This window comes from Chelmon rostratus, chromosome 3, assembly GCF_017976325.1.
Source record: "Chelmon rostratus isolate fCheRos1 chromosome 3, fCheRos1.pri, whole genome shotgun sequence".
Classification (NCBI taxonomy): domain Eukaryota; kingdom Metazoa; phylum Chordata; class Actinopteri; order Chaetodontiformes; family Chaetodontidae; genus Chelmon; species Chelmon rostratus.
Genome location: NC_055660.1, coordinates 9,505,124 through 9,529,035, shown reverse-complemented (window position 1 = coordinate 9,529,035; position 23,912 = coordinate 9,505,124). Strand labels below are relative to the sequence as shown.

At 40.4% G+C, this 23,912-nt stretch overlaps 2 protein-coding genes across 2 annotated transcripts in view; one reads left to right on the top strand and one right to left on the bottom strand.

The window, feature by feature from the left end:
* Positions 1–23,912, bottom strand: part of ctnna2 (catenin (cadherin-associated protein), alpha 2) — a 312,264-nt gene that overhangs the window by 108,969 nt on the left and 179,383 nt on the right. The gene's annotated exons all lie outside the window — the stretch shown is intronic.
* lrrtm1 (leucine rich repeat transmembrane neuronal 1) lies at positions 5,383–8,244 on the top strand. The gene has a single exon (XM_041964888.1). The coding sequence runs from the start codon at positions 5,472–5,474 to the stop codon at positions 7,044–7,046; it is 1,575 nt and encodes a 524-aa protein (XP_041820822.1). The 5' UTR covers positions 5,383–5,471; the 3' UTR covers positions 7,047–8,244.

Here is a 23,912-nt window from a genome sequence, read left to right as displayed (position 1 = left end):
ATCGGCCACCTTAACTACTAATAATCGGTATCAGTCCTGAAAAACCCATATCGGTCAAACTCTAAATTGATTGCCCACTAATAACGAGCAGTGCAGCAACACTGGCAGTCTGCATTCACCCTTTCACACACATTCATGCATACAATGGCTGCCCATTACAAGCTCTTTCGATCATTCACACACTGATGGCCCAGCATCGGGGGCAATCTGGGGCTCAGTATCTTTTTCGACATGTAGACTGCTGAGGCCAGGGATCGTACCACCAACCTTCTGATAAGTACCTTTGGAGCCGCAACCACCCATATGAAATATTCTTAAAACAAAAAATAACTTTTTGGTGAAAACTGCTTAGAAATTAGAATAAAGAAGAATAGGAATAATAAGGTAATAATAAATAAAAAACAGCTTTTCTTTCAATTTCACAAACAACGGCACAACTACTTCCTGAAGGTGACAAAGTTCCTGAATAATTTCATGACATCTTGGTTTATTATTTGATATGAAATATGATGAGGTACATGAGAACATAAACCCTAAACTGGAAGTGTGTGATTTACACTAAATGGAAAAAAAGAGGTTACTCAAGGTTATTCATTTAAAAAAAAATCCATATCCTTATCAACCATCAATCTCTTATATAGCTGTATCTGCATGACTGTGTTCATGTGAGTGTGTCAGTGGGCATGTGCGTTCCACCCACACATGCACAGACACACACTTTCCCTCACACTTGTGCTGACCTTAACTCCAAAGCATAGAGCCAAAGCTCTTAAAGTCTTAAAACTGATGGTCTGGATACTCTTATCTCCTGTTCGCTGTGTCAAGTCATTATAGTCCACCAAGTCATTAGCTGATGGTGTAGTCATCCATTACAGCTAAGAGGGAATATAGCAAAGGCGAGGCAGAGATGATTCCAACTTCAAGATTTCCAGATCATCTGAAGGACAATTTTTCTGTCTTTTCCTGTGGGGATCAGTATATATGTGTCACTGTCAAACCTTCACTCAAGGGTTCAATGAACATGTTTGAATTAAAAAAGTGGATCAAATCTGGGGAGTTTGATGCAAAATGCTCTAAATAAATTAAAAAAAGAAAATCAAGGTTGTGTTATTGCATCTCCATCGAACACCTTTACTTTGGTAGGTATGCAAACAAGTTATCTTGGTGAAAATGAATATCACAGAACAAAGTATCAACCAAGGAAAAGTGGGAAAAAAACTAAAGACAATGTCAGTCACGTTTGAAAAAAATAAACTTTTTTTTGGTTCAATGCAATAGGTGTCAGTTCTTTACTGTCACTGAAATGTTAAGAACAGTCTGTGAATATTGTGAAGCCTTGTTGGAGGATGAGTATTTAAGGTTAAGTTGTCTGGTGTCAGACAGGGTCAGAACAAAGTACAGGGCTGTTAGGTAATTGTGGTTCATTGATATAATGACGGTAATCAAACAGAGAGCCAAACTCCCACCCCATTTTCAAACTAGGCTCCACTTGATGCAGCAAGACAAACTATTTTCATTCATTAGCCTTTATGAAAAGGCTAGAAATTTCTTAAGATTTTAGATTAACCAGTGTCTGGCAACTACTACTCTAACTACTCTATTATGCAGTGGAACGTTATCTCTACTTTGCTCCATTTTGAAGAATGAACTGATTCCAGGCAGAGAATTGTTGAACATGTTGAGGAAAACTGAAAAGGAAAATATAAAGTGATGAAAGATGAGTATTCAACATTGACAAATAGAAAACTGAGAGATATTTGTCTGTTAAATGATGGAACAAAATACCTATGGATCCCATTATATCTAGCACATTTAATTTGCATAATCTAAACCATGGAAACATTTCTGATGTGCTGCATATGAAAGCCTTTGGCGATTCATTGGCATGGATGAACCCGCTCTGCATTCTTTTCTTATGTAATCCAAAAAGATATCTGTATCTTTATGTATCTATATGTATTCAGTGATTAGAATACCGCCAACAAGGAGAAATTGACACCAAATCTTGGCCTCTGATCCATTGTTTCTCAGTAAGTCTCAACCATGGTTTGCATAACAGACAGCAGCTTAAAATGTTGGTAGTGTTCCAGTCAGACAGACGTGTAGTGTTAGTAATGGCTTACACAACAGGACTCTTTTTGTTTGATAAAACTGTCCAACTCAACATGTTCTCACTCCTCGCCGCATACGGACGCTTGGTCCGATAGACTTCTATAGACAGACCATTGTAACTTCAAACACATCAAATGAAGTAGTGAGAGTGAGAAAAGTGCACATATGGTGGAGGCTGGGGTGGTTGGATGGGTCAAGCACAGGCCTTTCAGCCAGGAGAGCTTATATGCTTATTCTTAACTAAATCATGATCTTTTCCTAAACCTAACCAAGTGGATTGGGTGTCTAGAATTAACCAAACTGTGACCATTTAACAACATTAACATGTTTATCCTTCTCAGTAGGCTTTATTTTGAAAATCTGCCCAGATGTTGCTAACTGGATAAGGGGCTCTACATGTGCAAAACTAACACTCGAGGGGTGCTCAGGGCGTCAAAGTCGGAAGTGCAAGGCCACTGATGAGCTGAACTATCCTGTTCCCTGCAGCACTGAAGCTAACTCCCCTGCTTTAGCACTTGTCATATTTAACTCTTCCATTCATATTTGAGCAGAGATTAGATAAGATATGGCTGATACATACAGTGAAATAAAGCAGAAGTCGTAGAAAGTCCTGTGTCAGTTAGCCAGCTATTCGACAGATAATGCTTATGACATCCTACCAGCTCCAACACAAACAACAACATCACAGTAATTGACTGCCAAGCAGAACACATGAACAGACGCAATGAAATGGAACAATGAAACATCTGCAGAAACATGACACAAACGACCAGGGCCTCTGCTTTCACTCAGTTCAGCCTTACAGAGTTTTCAAGGCCGCAGGTCTTGAAAGTGAAGTGTAGTGTCTTTGTGTATTTCCGATCTCTATAAAAAAAATATTGTTATTGTCAGATGTAGTTAATAGAACTAGACATTGTTCCCTGTCAGCAGTAATCCAGATCACAGATGTTAGAAATTCTTACCTGTCAAGAAGGAAAAACAATCAGTTGTAACTCTTTAATAAGAAAAGCAATTGGTATCGGTGTTTGCATTAACAACATGCTCGATGCATTTATTCTTGTTTTCGCCCCCCTCCATCAAAAGGTAATTATTTTTCAAGTAAATATTAGGTTTTCTGCATGTCACCAGGCCTGGATTGTGAGGGAGGCAGAATAAAAACAACAAGAAGGCTTGATATCTAAGTTATGGCACCTGCCAGTAAAAATGCAATGAACTGAGAGGGGAGAAAAAGGTCAGATGGTTCGAAACTTGGCTGAAATGAGGAATGGAAGGCCCTGTCACAGCTCATTGTCTTAGAAAATTAATGGGAGAACGATGACAAGGCTAGGAGTGATTCCAGAGGAGCGTTAAGCAAGGAGACAGCGGACCTTCAGAGAAGAATATTTATGTTATAGCTTTATGCTAATATTATGTGGCAAGCAATTACATCTGTATTTAGAAGAGCCTGTCCATAACTGACAATGACATAGAAGGCCTGGCGACACTTTGATGAGGATTGTCATACTCCAGCCTTGACTCACAACACTATAGCCTTTTTTGTTGGCAAGGCAACAATGATTCTGAATAGACTAAGATTGACACACAAAGTTATATTGGAAATCATTAGACAAACATGAAGATGAGTATATTTAAATTGTATCATCATTACTGAAATTAATTACTTTTGTGTGTTGCATGGATTTAGTGGTGATCTGAGAGAGCATACAGTGAATTTTAATCAAATTATATCTTCTTTTTTTGTTCTTCTATGTGTGGACTCTCTGGTTGTTAATATGCATGCAAATGGTTCTCTGTTTTAGGAGTGGAACTAATATAGGCCACCCTTTTTGGACGGTGTCCCACTGGATAAATGTTATTTTGCAACTCTGAAATCAGAAAACTGCTTTCTCACAGCAACGTCAAAGGAGGCAGACATTATATGGCCCAATTCATTACAGTCAGTGAAGGAGGGAGAGAGACAGAGCGAGAGAGAGAGATAGGGAGAGAGGAAGAGAGAGGAGGGGGGGGGGTTTCATTAAAGCTCCTGGTTTAAGCCCAGCCCATTCTGAATATGTAAATGTCTCAGGCACCGAGAAAAACACAGCAAGAGGAAAGCGAGGAAGGGAAGAGGGGAGAGAGAGGAAGAGGAGGGGAGCAGCATGAAAAAGTGAGTGAGCGATCAAGGGAAAGAGAGCAAGAGAGTGAGGGAAAGAGAGCGAGCACTCTGAATTGTGAGTGGCTTACGACACTCAGTGAACAGAAGGTGCTTCTGCATGCGCTGTCAGCGTACTGCTCTGCTGCAAGGGATTGCGCGCTCCTTTGCTTCCCACATTTACCGCCCCAGCCTGCCTACCAGCACCAGCCTTCAGCAGCCTCTTCCAGCTGGCTGAGAAAACACCAGGAGAACAAGGGAGTGAACGAAAACTGCAAGCCACAGGGGATGCGAGCGGCTTCTTAACCGAGATGAGCCACTGAGATGACAAGGAATACTGTCACACAAGAAATCAGTGAACAGGGTTCACCTCTTTAAATCCTTTTTTTTTTCTCTCTCCTTGCATCCGTCACTGAAAGCATGATTACCCGCTTGAATGGATTTAAACCTTACAAGTCAGTGATTGCTTCCAGAGATGGACGATAATATGTGTTGACAGATCGGCTGTAACTTAAGCAGGAAGGGGAGGAGAAAAGAGCAAGGCAGATATTTAAAAAGATTTTTTTCTTGGTCTTTTTTTTCTTTCTCTGGTTGTCTCTTCTCCCCTCTGATCATTGCAGCAGAGGACTGCGGAGGAGCAAAAGAGACAGAGCTCATGCATGCAGACAGGGGAACTTGCACTTCCTACCATCTCGCTGAAAGCTACTTGGATTCCTTCTCATTCTGGGTCTTTCACTTGAGGAGAACTAAGACATTGTAAGCCTGCCAAGGATCTGGTGTCCACTGAAAAGAGAGACGGGAGGGGGGGAGAATTTGTGCCACAGTGGGGTCTTTTTTAGATTCGCACATAATTAGTGTTGGGGCACAAAGCGAGACGCTGAATGGAGATTGTCAGCTTTTGGATAGGGGTGAGTAGGAATCTTTTCAAATAAGATCGATCAATGAGGACAATTTCATTTTTTTTTCAACCCATCTACTCTCCACCCACTGCTTGATATCTAACATAAGCAAAGAGACTTGCCCTTAATCCTTTGCATTTTCGACAAGGACTCCCTCGCTTGACAAAATAAAATAAATATAATCACTGTCTACAGCTAAAATACAAGAACGGAATGAAACAGATCATTCAATTAATTAAATGTGATGTGATAAATATGATGTGATCAGTGCAAAAATAATATCCAGAGTGGTTCAATGGACATTTTCTCAGTCACATCCCTGGATATTTATGCTAATGGATTTCCTTCTAATTGGACTGTACTTAAAGTGGCCACTGAAGAAGCCCCCTGGGTTGATACTGTGTTTATTGGGCATTTTTCTAAGAACGGTTCCCTTGGTAGAGGGGGTTTGTCCAAAGCTGTGCCGCTGCGACAGCAAGCTGCTGTACTGCGAGGGGCTCAACCTCACAGACATTCCCCGCAATCTGAGCAGCGCCATGGGCCTGTCCATGAGAGAGAATAACTTGACCGAGCTGCGTGAAGGCCAATTGGCTGGTCTGTCACAACTCACCTGGCTCTACCTAGATCACAACAACATTGACATTGTCGAGGAGGGTGCATTTGACAGGCTAAGACGGGTCAAGGAGTTGGACCTCAGCAGTAACCGGATTGAGAGTCTGCCAAATGGTACCTTTAGGCCCCTCCCAAACCTGCGTATCCTGGACCTCTCATACAACAGGCTGCAGGCACTCGAGCCTGACCTGTTCCACGGCCTTAGAAAGCTCACCAATTTGCATTTGCGCTACAATGCTCTCAAGTTTGTGCCAGTGCGGATTTTTCAAGACTGCCGGAGTATGCAGTTTCTAGACTTGGGATACAACCAACTGCAGAGCCTGGCACGAAACTCCTTCGCTGGCCTCTTCAAGTTGACTGAGTTGCATCTTGAGCACAACGAGCTAGTTAAAGTGAACCTAGCCCACTTCCCTCGCCTCATCTCTTTACGTACTCTGTACATGCACAACAATCGTGCTACTATTGTTGTCAATACACTGGACTGGACATGGCATTTTTTAGAGAAGATTGACCTGTCAGCCAATGAAATCGAGTACATTGAGCCACATGTTTTTGAGAGTGCACCCAACCTTAAGGTTTTGATGCTAGACTCCAATCGGTTGACCTCCGTGGACCAGCACATCCTGGATTCGTGGTCATCTCTGGACAGCATTACCCTGGCAGGAAATGACTGGGAGTGCAATCGCAATGTGTGTGCCTTGGCCTTTTGGCTGAGTGCCTTCCGAGGCCAGCGTGACAATTCCCTGCTGTGTTCAAGCCCTGACACCGCACAGGGTGAGGATGTGTTGGATGCTGTCTACGCTTTTCAGCTATGTGAGGATCCCCCAATGGAGGTAACTACAGCAGGCCTGTACGCGTCTACGAGGGATCTGGCCAAGGGCTCTGTTTTCATGGGCCCATTTACTCCCAACCCTTATGAAGGTGAGGGCAGCGAGGTGGTCACCAGTTCTTTCACTGTCACAGTAGGCCACGATGACTTGGAGAGCACCATGCAGATCCACAAAGTGGTGACTGGCACCATGGCACTCATCTTTTCCTTTCTCATCATAGTGCTCATGCTGTATGTGGCATGGAAGTGCTTCCCGGCCGGAATAAGACAGCTGAGGCAGTGCTTCAGTAGTCAGCGCCGTAAGCAGAAGCAAAAGCAAAGCATGCAGCAGATGGCTGCTATTTCTACACCAGAGTACTACGTTGACTATAAACCTAACCACATTGAGGGAGCTCTGGTAATCATCAATGAATATGGCTCTTGCACTTGCCAACAGCAACCTTCTCGGGAATGTGAGGTGTGACCCTGCTTTGTGAGTACGTCTTTACCTGTGATTATCTGGATATACAGTAAATCCCTTTTTTGGATCCACTGGGGAGGGGAATATTGCGGGACAGAAGGAATAAAGGGATCTTTTGGACACTTTTTACACAGGGTCTCACTGTGATGTGGAAGGAGCGTGCTTTATGCGGCTGACTGTTTCGTGGTGGATTTACTGCTACTGCTATCTACTGCTGATTTGAGGCCACAGGGCATAATGGGCGCCTGACTCTTGGACCTGTTGATGTTCCACAGAAACACAGAGAGGAATACATTGTGGGCACTGAGGCTTTTCTCTCATGGGTGGATATTTGAGCTTTAATGTGTCTTTCTACTTCAGGACATTTAATTATTGTTTAAAAAGAAACTGGGGACACACAAAAGAGGAAAAAAGAAAAAAAAACAAACCATTTGTATTATGGTAAACACAATATTTGACTAGCATTTAAAATATAAAAAAACATGTTTAAGTTCGATTAAAATGTAAAAATTAAAGTCTGTGTAAAATATGTTAAAAAAAGTGCAAGTGTGGACAAAAAAATGATACAAGATAATCTATTTCTTTTGTAAACTACAAAAAATGTTTAAATAAATGAATTGCTATTCACAGTAAACTCATTTTTACGTGAGACACTGTCAGAAAGGATGAATGATGCAGTCTTAGCGCTCGTGGACTGGAGAGCCATGTCTCTGCAGTGTATCCAACCAAAAAAATTAAACGAAATACAAAAAAAAAAAATGAAAGGGGCAGAGGGATATCTGCATCTCATCTTCAATGTACAATCCATGGTCTGAATTTTAGATCTCTTCTCTGTTCTAACTCTCATATTTGTTGTTTTATCATTCACTGTGTTGGCTCGCTGTCAATGTAGTTTCTTTCCCCCTTCCCATTGCCTATCTGAAAGCAGATTTAAATGATCTATGAATCAGTTAGCATATTTTCATATTATTATATCACTATTTGTGTACCGTCCAAGTAAAGAAAGCAGAGTGTCAAAGATCTAAAGCTATGCCTCTCATTGCCTCTCACTCTTTGGCTTTCACAGAGGAGCGACGCCTCCTTTCACTGAATCAAGCACACTGAAGACAACAATCATTGAAACCATGCATACTTAAATCAAAATACAATGCCAGATTGTATCAGAAACATTGAAGAAATTATCCAGCAGCTTAAAGGAAGATTTGCACATACAATATTCTTCACTGTGTTTTCATGTGATGTAAAATGTTTGTTGAATACAAGGCCATTTTGAGGTGTATATATATCCTTCTTCCTCTGGTGTTCATTGTGTAAATTAGTGCACTGACAGATGTTGTGTTTACTGGGTCCTTTGACGAGAACAGTATGCTTGTGTGTGTGTGCGTGCGTGTCTGAGGCGGGTGGGGGGGTCGCAGTGAGAGGGAGATGGAGGATCACAACGACTGCAGAAAGAGGGAACAGACTGCTCTCTAGTGTGCATTTTCTCATACTGTGGCTGCATTCTACCTATTGTGCACCATACTCTGCACAGCAGGGGCAACATCAATATACTGAATTTGCAGCTTTTCTGAAAACAATTCAGTGCATCATTTTTGTGTTATTTTGCGCTAAATCAAGATAATGTTTACAACTTGTAAGTCAGCAGGAATAAAAAAATGTTTTAAGAACTCATTGACAATCATTACATAATTAGTTCCAATAAGAGTACAATGTTATGTTCAGATTTATCAACAACATTGTAAGTACACTTGGTGTTCTGGTTTTCTGGTGTACAATATGCAACAAAGGGTTAGAAAAACCAGTAAGACTTGGGTCTTATAGGGTTAGAGATGGTTTATTAAATTTTTTGGTGCTTCTCGTGAGGGACAGAGGGAGTAAGCCCTGAGGTCCCTGAGGTAATAATGTGTCAGAAAAAAATGTATTGCAGGGGTTGAGGATTGATTTAATTTGACCAAGGCTGATTATCAGCAGCACTGAGATGAAATATTTTTATCCGAAAATATTTTTTACAGTATTTTGTGGAATTATTGCAGGGATTGGACAAAATTGTAAGATTTTGAGAATGATTGATTAAATTTGTGGTAATTCTTATAATCACTCAACCGTCAAATCCTGGAGGGACTGACAAAGAGAGCCGTGGGATATACATATCAGATTACCTTCTATTCCTCCCACGGCTCAATGGATTTCTCTCAGGTAAAATCCAATCACAAACTAATCATTCTTATTAATATGAAGGATATGCTGGGAGTTCAGTGTTTTGCACTTGAGTGCACGAAATTGAAACTATTTTCTCATTCCATTCATCAGCAGGTGGTAATAAACACGCATGTTGCTATATAAATTCATGGGATACATATATTTCAAACAATAAGTTTAAAACAGATTCCTTCAAAGTTTCATCAAAGTTTTCAACATGGAATTCATCCGTCAGTTTTCAAAACTACAACGTGTCTGTATTTGTATCTGAGTTTCTGCTCACAGTTGTGTTCAGGGAGTTTGTCCTCACACATATCCACACCAAATGGCGCTGAATCATGAGTTTTCATCTGAAACTGACCTCAGTGGTCGGTGACAGTAAAGGGACCCTGCATCAGTCATTAACATCAAACCAATGTCTGAGGAAGTGGCCATGTCGGACAAAAAATAATAAAGCTGCAGTGTGAGCAATATACCCACAATCTAATTTCATGTTTTTTGGCTTTCAACGTTGTGATTAACTCTGGTGGGCAACTAAATTAATAGTCTGCATGCAGTGCATGTTGTGCTCATGTAACAAAAGCACTAAACTTTGAGGCCATTTGTTAGGGGACACGTTTTGGGGAGTGGTAACGGCTTAAAACTGCCATGTGGGATTTATGATCCATTTCTTGTTTATGGGACCGAGGGCATCCCACTTCAAGACTCAACACAGCTGTTAATCATAACCTGGCATATCATGGGAATGCAAACGACTTCAGTATGTATGGCAGGGCATCGACAGGGACACAGATTTATTTCATTCTTTCATCCTCACATCCTGCCCTGAATTTTCACCCCTCTCGAGTCCTTCATAGCACCTTAAACATGAAACTGCTGGGCAAATTTGAGGTTGTGAAGCTTCATTTGTATAAATATTGGATGATGCCTGGCACTGAGGCCAGTACTGGCACCACTATTGATTTCATCTCACTCTTTTCTTGAGCAAGCAACCAGGGTAAAAGGTGATGGAGAATGGTTCTGAATATTTCAAAAGCTTTGGGTCCTGAGGGCTGACATTAAACTACTTTAGACTTATTTCTATCTCTCCTCACCTTTACCTTCACTCTCACACTCTCTCCTTCTCCTTGTAGAACACAGTAAATGTAGAGAAAAACATCAATTCATCTGACTGACAATAGATCAAATCTCTGCTTGACCTAAGCCTGGAGCGATAATTCCCTGAGGGGAGATGCGTGCTTCCGGCAGCATCCATTATAAATGCCCTGATTGATGATGTTGAGTAAAAATAAAAATAGATGAGTGGTAACCAAAATGATCAAAGTGATAACAAATGCATTCATCTCTCCCTCACATTTTCAAACGTAAACTGATGGATGAGGATGACATGTTTTATTTGTATGCAAATTGCTAATTGATTTAGAAGATGATTAGTGGTTGACATGGTGATTCAGTGACTGTCGTACACAAATTAGCAATCAGTCAGTAATAAAGGGTGAGATTCTGCTTCTTTTAAGAGCAGTTGGGCAGGAGAACATGACGTTTGTTCTGTACTTTGCAGAGCCGCAGCTGTTAGCCAGCCAGAGGATGGACGGGGGTTGTATGCACAAGGCACATGTTAATAGGTCTGACGCTATTGTCTTCTACCTTATGTGTGCAAAACTGAGCATGTGGTGTAGGTATATGCGCACATGCAGTTACGCTTGTGTACATCTGTGGTTATGAATAAGCACAACAGACCTGGAAATCATAGGACGTCCTGGACCATTGTGAGTGCAATGCTGAGCCAAGAAGTCACAAAAGGAAGACGCATGTAGGCGTACAGTTACCGACACAAAGAGTGAAGGTCACGGCAATGAAACAAGAAAATTTGGAGGGGCTGTGTTGTGCAAAAAGTGGAGCATTCTGTCTGGGTCAGAGCTAAAGGTCAAACACGAAGGTTGTAGAAAACCCGGCAGGCTCAGGGTGTACAGGTACGAGCTGAGATCCCAGTAAACACAATTCAGCTTCACTATCAATCAGCTTGCGCTCACAACTAGCCTTGTTAGAGTCTTGAGCTTTGTTTACACAGGAAAAGGGTGAAAAAAACAAAACTGGTTTTGATAACATTAAAACAACAGTGGAATACACAAAAAAGTGTGTTCATGTTTCTGTTAGTGTGATCGCATACAAAGCCTGTGCAGTGGTGAATGTGTGCGTCAGTGACAAAACATCACTCTGCAGATCTTTAGGAATTAGCTTGCATCAAAACCTGCAGCAAAGGGGGGTAGGGTGGGGAGAGGGTGGGGGTGTTGGGGGTTCTAGAGACGCAAACAAATCCTTAAAAAATAAATTAACCTGGCTTCCTGTGAGGGGTATTGATCGTGCAACATTCTGCCATCTCATTGGGACTAGGACTGTGCTGCATAATAAACGCTCAACACCCCCTCATAACTGGATGGAGAGCTAAATCATGGATGGCAGCATGTACTGCAGTAGGCTGTAAGGAGCTGGCGATGACTAATGACAATGAGTGGGTGGCTTTCCACTGCTTCTTTCATAACAGGTGGGTTATCAGGATCAATATTCTAATTATCATCAACATTATCTTTGAATCCAAAACCACTGACACACCATTTTCACTCTTGTTGTAAATTCCCATCTCTTCCTCCTTCCAAATACTGCTGCCGTCTGTGTTATAGATGTGCTATTACTGCACTGAATTCTATAATGGCTATATAACAGACAAAATCCTGGTGTTTACATAACCTACATGCACAAGCTGGCGATTAATTAAAAGAGGGCAGCAAATGGAAATTTCTCTCACACATACAGAGAGATCTCCCTTTAAATAATGGATTTGGATGTTAAACTGAGGCTAAGTTTATAGTTAACGTCCATTCTCTCTCCTTATGAACACTGAACAAGCTGCTAAAATAATAACTTTACTAAAACAGACACAGGTCCAATAGGTCACTATAACTGCATTCATCACCCCGGCTAAATCTCCAGGCAGCCTGTAGTTCTCTACGCCCACTGCTTCATTTACATGCACCATACTCAAGCAACACTGAATTAATAATAATGGCTGAGGAGTCATTATTCTTATATACGTATGGTACAGTAGGTAGGGCAGTGGTGTCTGCTGAGGAAGGTGAGTCTGGTTAGAGAATGGGGACAAAGTTGGCAGCTGAATATTCATTATAGTGAGTCAGAGGCTGGGAGAGGATCAGACTGAACTGGGGGTCATCGTAATTATTATCATTATGAATACAGTGTATTTCATGGTTAACTTTCCTGCAATTGCTAGGTTGGATTAACCCAGGACAATGGTTTGTCTTACATTTAACATAAACCTTCAGGGTCAGTCGGTGAGATAATACATGGCAACAGCTGGGCCTGCATCTGGGACTCCGTGTAACCGGTATAAGAGCAGATGTGGGTCAGCGCCTAATATTCAGAGTGTTATGGTGGCGGAACTACAAAGCTTTATCCAGGACTGGACTCAGAATATCCTATTCACTTACTGCTATTTATACCTTTACAGACTGACCCTGGTGCAACTGATGCGTTATCAAACACAATCCAAGATAATTCATGGCCAAATTTGTACACCATGGATCTTGCAGGACATGCAGCTTTTGATTTTTTTTCCAATCCAGTTTCATTCCTTATGTGTCAATAGTCCCACAAATGGTTATATTAAATGAGATGCCTAAAGACATGTTTCTGAAAGGCAAAAGGAAAAGGAGATCAATAAAATGCATGGTTGGGAGTTCTGCGGTACTGTAGGTGCATATTAGACTATTTTGTGCAAAAACAATAAATCACTTCAATAATGAAACAGTTAATTTTGCAAATACTTGAGGCCTCTATTAACCCATTAACTCTCCTACAGCTTTGTCTTCTCAGATCAAAAGCAAAATAACAAACAACTATTACAAATGGTTGAACTATAAAAATGATTTATGAAACAGGGTAATGGTGATGGGTAGTGAATGGGTAATGGCGAATTTCTCCATTGTGAGATCAATTAAGTCTTATCTAATCAATTGGCACAGGGAAAACACCATCATGGTGAATGCATCAGAAGGAAACTGTGTAAATCAGTGTGTCCAGATGGTGAAAACACAAAAACTGTATCACTACATATATCTATCTAAATATATTTTCAACTTTGCATTTGCAAAGCTGGTCAAAGAAATCAAAGAAAAAAGGCCCTATCAATATGCTAATATTATACGAAGTCTACAAATAACAAAATTAAAACAAATACAACATGATTGATTTTTATGGTTGACATTGTGCATCCTCACAGGCCACATCTGGCTTAAGAATCAGCCACATTGCCATTCTGGCCTCTTCAGCAACTATTAATTAAGCTGCACCCAATGAGCATTTACATTCACTGTGCTGGACGTGGGCACAGCTCAACTCCAACAGAAAGAAGCAAAGAAAGGAAATAAAAAATGAACTCAAAACAAAGCCTTTTTTGTCTTCTTATGTGAGGACTGTGCATTTTTGCAGACAGACATCAGCTCCACTTCTTCAACATTTATGCTAAATGAGTCATCAAGACAACTGCATCGTGTTTCATTATTCATAGCCAGCAAGTCACCTCAAATAAAACTGAATCCCAAACAGCACTTTGATTAAGTGTTTCGAAGGTATGGCATGGCAAGACTGAGGGAGCTTCTTTTTTGAATGAAAAGTTAACACAGGTTAAGGGAAGTAAAAATAGACAGCATTTATCATTTCCCATTTATCTGATCAGTGTCAGGATGAATAAATGCTATTCTATCCGCTCTCCTTGCTCCCTTCTCTCTTTCCTATCTGTGAGGGCAGATTGGCATCTTTCCAGTAGCCAATTGGCTGCATGAATGGAATTGCCCCATTCTCCAAGTCAGCTGAGCAAAGGGAATGTGTTCACTGTTCACAATGCTTCTCACAGAATGCTAAAATGCATTCTCATTGTGACAGTGTCAATGTGTACGAGTTAATCCAGCCCAGAGACGTCAAAAATAAATGCAAAAGGTGGACTTACCTGTCATATTATATGCAGGGAAGAAGACCGATGGATCCATGAAGAATGCCAACGGAGAGATGGAGAGAAAAGAAAAGGCTTGTTAAAATACATACTTTTTTTTGCATAAAATGTATAGAATCAGAACAGGTCTTTTAAAGCATCCTTATGTTCAACTGTATCATTCACTAAATTACAGATGACTGTTTTCAGGAACACGCAAACTGTTTTAGAGTGCAGCAGACTGCTGCGAGATTAGGCTTTCTGTGGCAGACTATGGTGGTGTGTTTGCATTGCATAGGCCGAAGAGGGTGCAGTGCCATAGTTAAACCAATGGTGCGTTTAATGTCTAACTTGCAACAGACATCAACAAAAAAAAGAGGAAAAGCAGAAAGACTGCCTTTTATGTCTGTAGCTGAGCTGTGACGGCCAACGGTGATACTGGCATCTCATTCTGTTGACGATGCAGCACAACACTACAAGTCTATACAAGTTTATAACACCCCCATGCTTCTGTGCATAATTTTGTTGTACTGATGTTAGGGTTTGGTCGCATCATTGCTGTTAAGGCTTCACACAGTTTGAAAAAGAAAAGTGCCCACTAGTTGACTGGTTAGTGCTGCTGCCTGCCACTGGGCACATGTTTGATTGTTGACGCTCCCTAAGAGGAAGTTTTTTTGATGACTTGCACGAGTTTCTCTCAACATTTTGAAGCCACACAAATGGCACGAAGACTCTAAACATTCCACAGGCATGGATTTGAGTGCTGCTATCTGTACAAAACATATTATACACTGTTGACCTCTCTGAGGTGCCTCAATGTGTTCAGGCATAACCATCATCCACATTATTTAGTTTTTCCATTTTAAGCAACTTTATACTTCCACTCCACTACAATTCAAAGGGAAACATTGTACTTCTCCCTGCACTTCATTTATTATATTAATTAGACATTTATTGTACATAATAATATTTTAGAGAAAAAAAACATACAATAAGTTGATTTTTTTATTATAAGGAAATATTTTTATATGAATGTATTGGCACTTCTACTAAAGTAAAGTTTCTGTGTACTTCTTCCACTACTGTTCTAGGACAACGTTGTCACACTGAAAAGGATTCAAGCTAAACACTACAACCATCGCTACTCCTGTGAATAATAATTAAACTAATGGTAATAATGACTCAACAAATTGAAAATCTCATTCTGCACCAGCTGAAGAAGCAATGTGGTTAATGTGAGTGAAATCAACCTCCTTCAATTTCTACACTGTTGCAACACAGTTGATGACAAAAATAGTGTTATTATACTATTATTCCATTCAGGAGGCCAACTGTTTTTATTTAAGGAAAAAGAGACAGGTAACTTCAGAGTGTGAGAAAAGACACTTGGTACAGTATTTCCTTCAGTTAACTACTTTCTCACAGAAGCTGACAAATGAGCATTCACGTTCAAGGATGCACACTGTGCATCAGCACATACAGATATTGCCAACAAAATTACTTTAGATCAAGTGTGGGACTGAAGCCTGTGCACGAATTGCAAGATGAGATTCTAGGAATCTGCCCAAGATGTCAATCATCTGCGAATGTGTAAACTGCACTGTGATGTAACATATGTCAGGCCACCAACATGAGATGGAATCATGCATATTTCAAAATACTGGCACAAGACTAGTCCCTCCAGAGTTTAAGACAAAATAAGAGTAAGCGTATAGAAGCATATTAAGATAATACGAATGAAAATAGAAATAAAAAAAGTAAAACACAGAGCAGCTGGCCCTAGATGTCTGCACTGGATGTCTGAATGGGTGAATGAGTGAACATATATACAGTCTGTTGATAAGTAAATATAGATATTATATATGTAAAGCCTATCAGTACATATTACAGTTTAACAGTTCTTACTAAATGCTGACAGGAATCTGTTAAATGAACCTTCGATTAACAGATTTTTACATTTTTTAGGAAAAAAAGTCAGCACTAAATTTAGCCAGTTAAATCATATCCGTTCGGCATTGTCGCCACTCACTGGATGGTAGTTTAAGACTGAGCAAAGTGGAATATACAGTAAAATTTATGGTGAATGTCAACCTTGAAAGGCTGCATTTCAGTCAATATGCCATTATGTTCCCTGTTGGCTGCTTTGTATAGAAAAGTTCGCCACAGACACAGGCCCTCCAGATTATGTTGGAAATTAATTCAGTAATTTTTGAAAATGAACCTAATACCCTTTTGAAGGAAATACATTTACAATCAGATCACTGAAGCTAATGTTTTGTGACAGCAATATTGCTTTTAGTTAATGCATTACAAATTCAAACTGACTGCAGCTTCTCAGCAGGTGTGTTAATGACAAGTGAGAATAATTCACATTGCATCATTCAAGGGGAAAATAGGTGTGATTCAAGAAGAAATGTGCCTCCACTGTTTGTCTCCACGGTTGCTAATTTGCTGTGCAAACTTAAATGTTGCCTCATAGAGCCCAAATGGACAGCTGAACTGTGGGAGTGCAGAGAAAGGGAGGAAATAAGTGCTAAAAATGCAAACAAACACATACAGCACATGTACAGTATATAAAGCAAAGACACCTGTTGCCACAGTGTTGGGATTCAATGACATTTAAAGAGAAGAATCTTAAGAGAGGCGACAAGAAAACCAAGTTCAAGGAAATGAAAAGAGATAAAAATCATAACATATTGCAGTTTTGGACATTGCTATACGTGAGGACAATAATGACAAGAATGCAGGTCTGTGGTTATTCTGCCCATAACTGCTGCAGTAGAAGTTATGGAACCTTTTCAATTTTCAAGGCAGGAACATAGAGGATGATATGACTGCCGAGTGCTCAGTGAAACAGAAACCGTGGTGGACAGTGAAGTCTTTGCTTTGAAAAGAAAAGGTAATGGCCATAAAAACACCGCAGGAACAAAAGAGAAACATGGATTTGTGTTTAACCATCCATGCTTACTGTACGTAATATAAGAAAGTAAAATGAGATCTGCTTAATGAAATGGTTAGAACGAAATAAACATGGGACAGCAGAAAGTGCATTATTTGCTCATATTTTACATCAGTTTCTAATTCAAGAAAACCAAAATGAGTTGATATTGACGACTTAGGATCTCTACAGCAGTGTGCCATTGACGATTTGGAACCAATCCAGAGAAGGGACTCTTTACATCAAGTACTCTATGATTGTATGATTTGTATGTGTGAGGCCTTATTTTTAATAGGTTAGACTGTGCACTAGATTAGGAAGGTTAGACTTTAAAACCTATTCCCCGGGAGTATGACAAATAAAGGGGTTTAGGACGTCTTTACACAGATCTGCCTCATGTGTTTTAACAATTCTGACCACCATAATCCATTAAGTGTCAACTTCAGCAGCATTAATTCAATCATTCTCATAATCAAAATGGTTGCTCTGAGCCCCTGCTGCGGGGCTTAGTGATGGTGTGCTGAGAATGAAAAGGCACATTAAAATGGGTTAGAGCATGCAATCCCCCAAAAAGGCATTTGCCGCGCTCTGCATGCACCAAGGACATGCAACAGTAAGGTCAGGATCACACATCGGCAGAATACTGAATAAGTCAGCCTCCTGGGCTGGGATTTCTGGATCCAGCTCATCCTCCCCTGTCCAATGGTAAAATGTCTGATCGCTCTAGATATGCTGTCCCTGAAGGCTTGCTGAAAACTTCCAACATGCTGCACAAAGTCTGAAGTACAAGCAATGCATAAGGTATCTGCCCTAAGAAGAAAACAAATCAACAAACAAACGAAACGAAAACCTAAACTATCTACATGTGCATATTAAAGAATTCACAACATATCGCAACACAACCGTTTTAGTAGTTATGTCCTCAGTCTACTACTTAATTTCTTCTCTTTACCAAGTTCTTCTTTGCTGAAACTATGGTCACAAATAAACAAATTAAACTGTACAAAACACTAAACATCACTGGATATGCTGTACAAGCTCTATTGCAAACATAAGGTGGTCTGCCTTGCCTTTATTTTGAGAAACCTGAACATTCAGTTGTCCAGTGCCTGGAAGCGTCCTTAATACAGTTGCTAGGCAACCACAAAGTCATCTGCCATCCCCTACTTTGCTGTTACATTAGTTGATGTCATTCTAATTAAAGTGGAAAAAACAGCATTTCAGTCACGACGCTGCAAATCTGATGCCATTTATTCTGCTTTTCCTTCATGTTGAAACAGTGGGCAGAGCCTCCAGAACCATCTTTTTTTTCACTCTCCCTGTTTACAACAGTAGCTCTTCTGCAAAAGAATACAACCAGAAGAAAGCCCCAACTCTGTTCTCATTTGATAAGGCGGCGAGAAAAAGCTGCGGTGACGTAGGGTATTTTTTTCCGAACCCATTTGAACACTTTTCAACTTGGGGCGCTCAGGGCATTTCTAAAAAAACATGCAAGGTGTGCTTGGTGGATAAAAGCGAGGTGCCCTGGGGTGCATAAGCAGCATACAAAACCCCTCAGATCCGGTGAAAACATTGACAAAAGGCAGCGTTCCCTGCCAAAAAGTTGTCCAGTGTCATCACCTGCTTTGTATGTTCGCTCCAGAGACCGAAGTCTCTAATTTCAGTCGCTTAATGTTTCGTATGAAATCAACAAGTCTGGTAGTCAAGTTCGCTTTTATTGCAAATTTGTGATCTCACCTGATGATAAGCTTGCATGTGACCATACAACAATTCAATGTCACTTCACTGCAGAAGCTTCTTTTTTTTTAGAATAGTATAAAACGGTGACTTAAGAGCTTTTCACATTTAACTGTTTCTTCTGAGGCAGCGAAATGAGAGCAGAGAATATAAATCCATTTTTTTGTGGAATTTTCATATGCACGTACCCTTCAGGCAAGTGTTGTGTTCCACCTCCATGGAAAGCATTTGGGACTAAAGTGTAGGAGTGGGAATGAGAGTTGTTGTTTTAAAGCTGGCACTAATGAAACCCATGGGTGTGCAATGACAATGAGAGGATGTTTGATGAGAAAGTATGTGGTCCAGTCTGCGCTTTGTGTTTGGCCTTGCATGTGTGTGCATTTGTATGTGCAAGTATGATAGCTGTTCCCAAAAAATAGATCCATAACATCAGTTTTGGGACTTTTCAAAGCTGTTTCAAGCTGCCATATGGTCCTCTTTAATCTTTTGGTCGTCTGAATGTCCCATGACTGCAAGTATATTTGGATTAGATTGACTAAAAAATGGCAAGAACCTTCAAACACGCACCATTAGGTATCTACCAACGGCTCTCCATTTTTCATAAAGCCAAAAGGGACAATGCAACACTAACACACATACCCACAAGGGAAATGTTCAGTCATTTATTAATAAAGAGAGCTTAATTAATATAAAGATTGACACTGACCACTGAATATTTACTTTGACAAATATGGAAAAAACAAAACAAAACAAACAATGGGACAGGATAAGGAATGCACTTCAATTCTGTTCTGTAAAGTTGAATGAGTTGGCATCCAAGTAAAGCAAAGATTTCGCAGGAGCTGAAGCAAACAACAGATGCATTCTGCTTTTACTATTGAGTCCTATGATGCCACCAGAAGAGCAAGATCAAGATCAACTTTCAAAAAGGAATCCAAACAAAACATGCAGGGTGACCAACAACACCCCGGTTGGTGTTCAGGTGGTGATACAACAGGAAAACAACCAACTTCTACAGCAAGCAGGCTACGCTGCAACTGTTTCAGACGCTCACAATGGTGAATGAATACGTATATTACAAGTTCTCAGCCTTGGGTCAGTATTCATTGTGGTAGTCCAGAGTATGAATCTTCCATACCTGAATTCATCTGATGAAAGAGTCATGTGGATTCCATCCTATCAACACCTGAAGAGGTGTCCTAATTGCAAGCAGCTCCCTACCTTGTGACATTACAAATATATGTCACACCATATATGACTAAAAAAGGAAAAAACACAATTAAATCTGGCCAACTCCACATGCATATTCATACTCCACTATTAAAAAAGCCTTAATAAAATAATAAATTCAACACTCCAAAGCTCTCTAAAGTATACAGCCTGGAAACCTCAACAAGATCAGATTTTGAGCAGCAATTTCTTTAAATCCACGCTTGTCTGTTATGAGACTCTCAGCTCCTATGTTTCACTGCCTAGATACTGCATCTGGTGGTCATCAAGAATTCATGGAGCTGTAGCTACATATGTAACTCTTGTTTTAACATCTATTGAAATCACTGACTAGCTTAGCCTAGCACCAGAGGTGGAGAGTGACAGTGCAGGGACTGAATGGTAGGGAAGATGTAAATTTTCCTCTAACAAGATAACACTGATCAACACAATAAATTACTAGCTTCAGGTAGTAGAGGTAGAATTTCTACTACAATAATATTGCATGCTCTCAATCAATCATACGCCACACTGCTGACATTTGACTGTCTATATGTCAGGGATGGGGCTGTGAGGGGGCGGTAGTTGCTGATGAATGTGACATCGCCTCATAGCTTTTTGGGGTGGAGTGTACAAGGTTATTTTTCACAGATTTTTGGGGGTCCAGAGGACACTGTTATTGAATTTTACCTAACCCTAACCCCCAAAAGAAATTAACTTATGTTGCAATAAGCATAAAATAAAACCAGGATTGTTAGATTGATAATTCAAAAAAACGGATTTAGTGGTAAGTTCCTTGAAATACATCTATTGCATCTATACCAGTGTTGAATGGAAGGCTTTCATAATGTCCACCAAGAAAGAGTTCTCTTCATCTAACAATCCTGCATATCTGATACCATTATATCTATATACATATATTTAGCAAAGTGCTGATAGTATCTTTCAGCCTTTGCAGCTCAAGGTATGTGTTTGCTTATATGTGAAGAGTGATTTCTAAAGGATATAAGACAGACACTAAGGAACTAACACCACATTTGTTCACCATTAAAATCAGCCAACTTGAGAAAGCACAACAAACACTAAAAACTCTTGAAGTCATTTACATTTACATTTGCCAATGAATAATGATTTCCACATGATTTCTTTTATTAATGCATGATTTTTTTCTGAGACATTTAGAAGCAGAATTCTGTCTTGTGCCTGTGCATTCTAACCAGCTACAATAAACAAAAACAAAACATTATGCAGGTAAAGAGTGAAACTCTTTAACTGTAACCTTGATATGAGATGGAAGGAACAATAGAGACTGAATGCGAGTCAAAGGTTTGGAAGACAGAGACTCAGCAATGCCAAAATCCAATACAACCAGATGGTCCCCGGAACAAGCATCGCCGAGAGCAAGCTACCTCCCCCCTTCACAATTTACTGTACATTCAAGCATGGACCCACACCAAACCACACCATCCTCAAAATGTACTTAAGAATGCACCCACAGTGTGTTTTGTACAATATCTATAAAGCATTATTGTGAAAAAGATTGTGTTGCAAAGAGGTGATTATAAGATAATCTGATTTTTAGAGCCAGAAAATTCGGTGGCAATCTTACTTTGAAGATATACAAAGACACATATTGAGTTTCTCTCTCAGGTCAAATCCTGTTGTTTTTATGTATTCACTCAGCTTCCATTCTGTTGAAAACAAGCCTGTCTTTCTGGCACCTTTTGGAGGTAAAGGATGAGTACTAGGGATGGGAAAGATGGATGTAAATATCCTGAACAAATGGTTTTATTTCCTTGGATGAAGCAAAGCACAGAGTAATCAGTGAGCAACCTCTCTTGCCCCTCTTTCACGAGCCCACGCACCAACACATCCCACACTCGCAGATATACTGAGAGGAAAAGATGGGCTTGTTATTGGCCACAGTGCAGAAGACTCATCAATCAATCATGAATTAATGGTTAGCCCATCTCATTGAAACACATGCACCCCTGCAGTCACACAACCGCACACATACAGACTCCCGGCCTCATGGACACACATGGCTCAAAATCAAATCTCGAAACCCATTTCATTTAACTCAGCTGTAATTCAATAGCTGTAATCATTTACTAAATGATTGTTGGGAAAAAAGAATCGCTCTTTCAGACACTGTTGCCTTGCCACAAAGCCTAGAATTCTCCAGCATAATGCATTAAAGGGACCAACAAGTACTGCATCTGGACACTAAACCACAACAACAAAAGCGTCTTATAGTGACAAAATGAGCTTATAGTGTTTTTGTCTCTTGGGGACATTTTAAGCAACATCATGGTGCTCCTTTGTGTATCGAACAAGACAACGGTTAGCAGACCATGTGACAAATCTCTTTCATGGAGAATACTGCCGTGCTTTGGTCCATACCAGCCATAAGGATCTCTGTAGGGGGTGGTGAGAAGGGATATGCTCTCCACTCATTGTTGTTTGAGAGGCCACTGAGCCTCTTGATCCCTGGGTAATCTCCAGCTATCTGTCTGAGTTATCACCTCTCCAGATTTAGGTCACCCTGGCTGCTTTCAGTTTTTTAGGTTGTCCACCATCCCCCATGGAGGACACATACACACAAAATCCCACATGCAATGAGACAAGACAATAAACAAGCAGCACCGCTGCATGGAAAGCATGCACACTGATGCACTGCTCTCACGAGTTGATAGTAGGTTGTGCAAATAGACGTTTTCTTGAAGTTCTGGCCCTAACCATTGCTCTGCCTGACTAATGACTGCATATTGGCTAACAGTTTTCTTATCTATTGCCTGGTTTGTTAGCTTGTGGTTTTATGGCCTTCACTGGGCTATTTCAGGGTCAATGTTAATTGATTTCATCCCATTTACTTTTATGTACAAACTAGCTAAAAAAGCACAGTATTAAATAAATAATCACTAGCGTGGGCAAGCAAACCTGTCAACACTGCGATTTGAAAATGAGGGAAATCTTCTGGTGCGCCGCAATGAGCTGTGCCACCACCCTTACCACTGTGATCATACCCCGTTCCGCCATTAAGTGACTACAATTACGTGGTCAGAATCAGATACCTCGTTGCAAGTGAAATGCTGTGAACATCCCTTTATGTGAATGAAAACACAAAAGGGCATGTAAATTCAGCACTTGGTTTAAATACGTATTACATGAAGGATATGTACACATCACTTACACAAGCTTCAAATGCGATTTTGATAACTGCTAGATAGCGTAAATGGCAGAGCATGCCTCTGCACCTCTTGGGAGAGCGTTTTTCATGCTGTATCACATCGCTTTTCACTCTGTGTGAAACTCTAAAATCCGTGCGACAAATTTCACAAAAAGCATGACTTTGACTGATGCTGCTCTTCATTAAGTACGGATAGGCCTCCTCCCATTTGGTGAGATACTTGCACAAACTTACAAAGTGGGATACTTGCACAAACTTAAAAGTACCTGGCTGTTTGGCAGGTGCTTCATCCCTCTCTCATCACTTGATGTTACAGCTAATGTTCCACACACTGGCACCTGCGTTACCAGAGGGGAATGTAGCAAACACATCAAATAGGCCTGGTCGTTAATGTTCCAGCAAACCTTTTTCTTTTTGTTTAGAAAGGCGAGCAATATGGGAGGATTACAGGAAAATATTGAAACAGGAGGACAGCGGGAAAGGAGGGTATATTACAGGAGAATCCTGGGAAACACGGAAGGGTTGATTTGCTTTTTTTCTATTCTTCATTTTAAACCCTTTGACACACTCATGTTTTAGACACAGATGAGC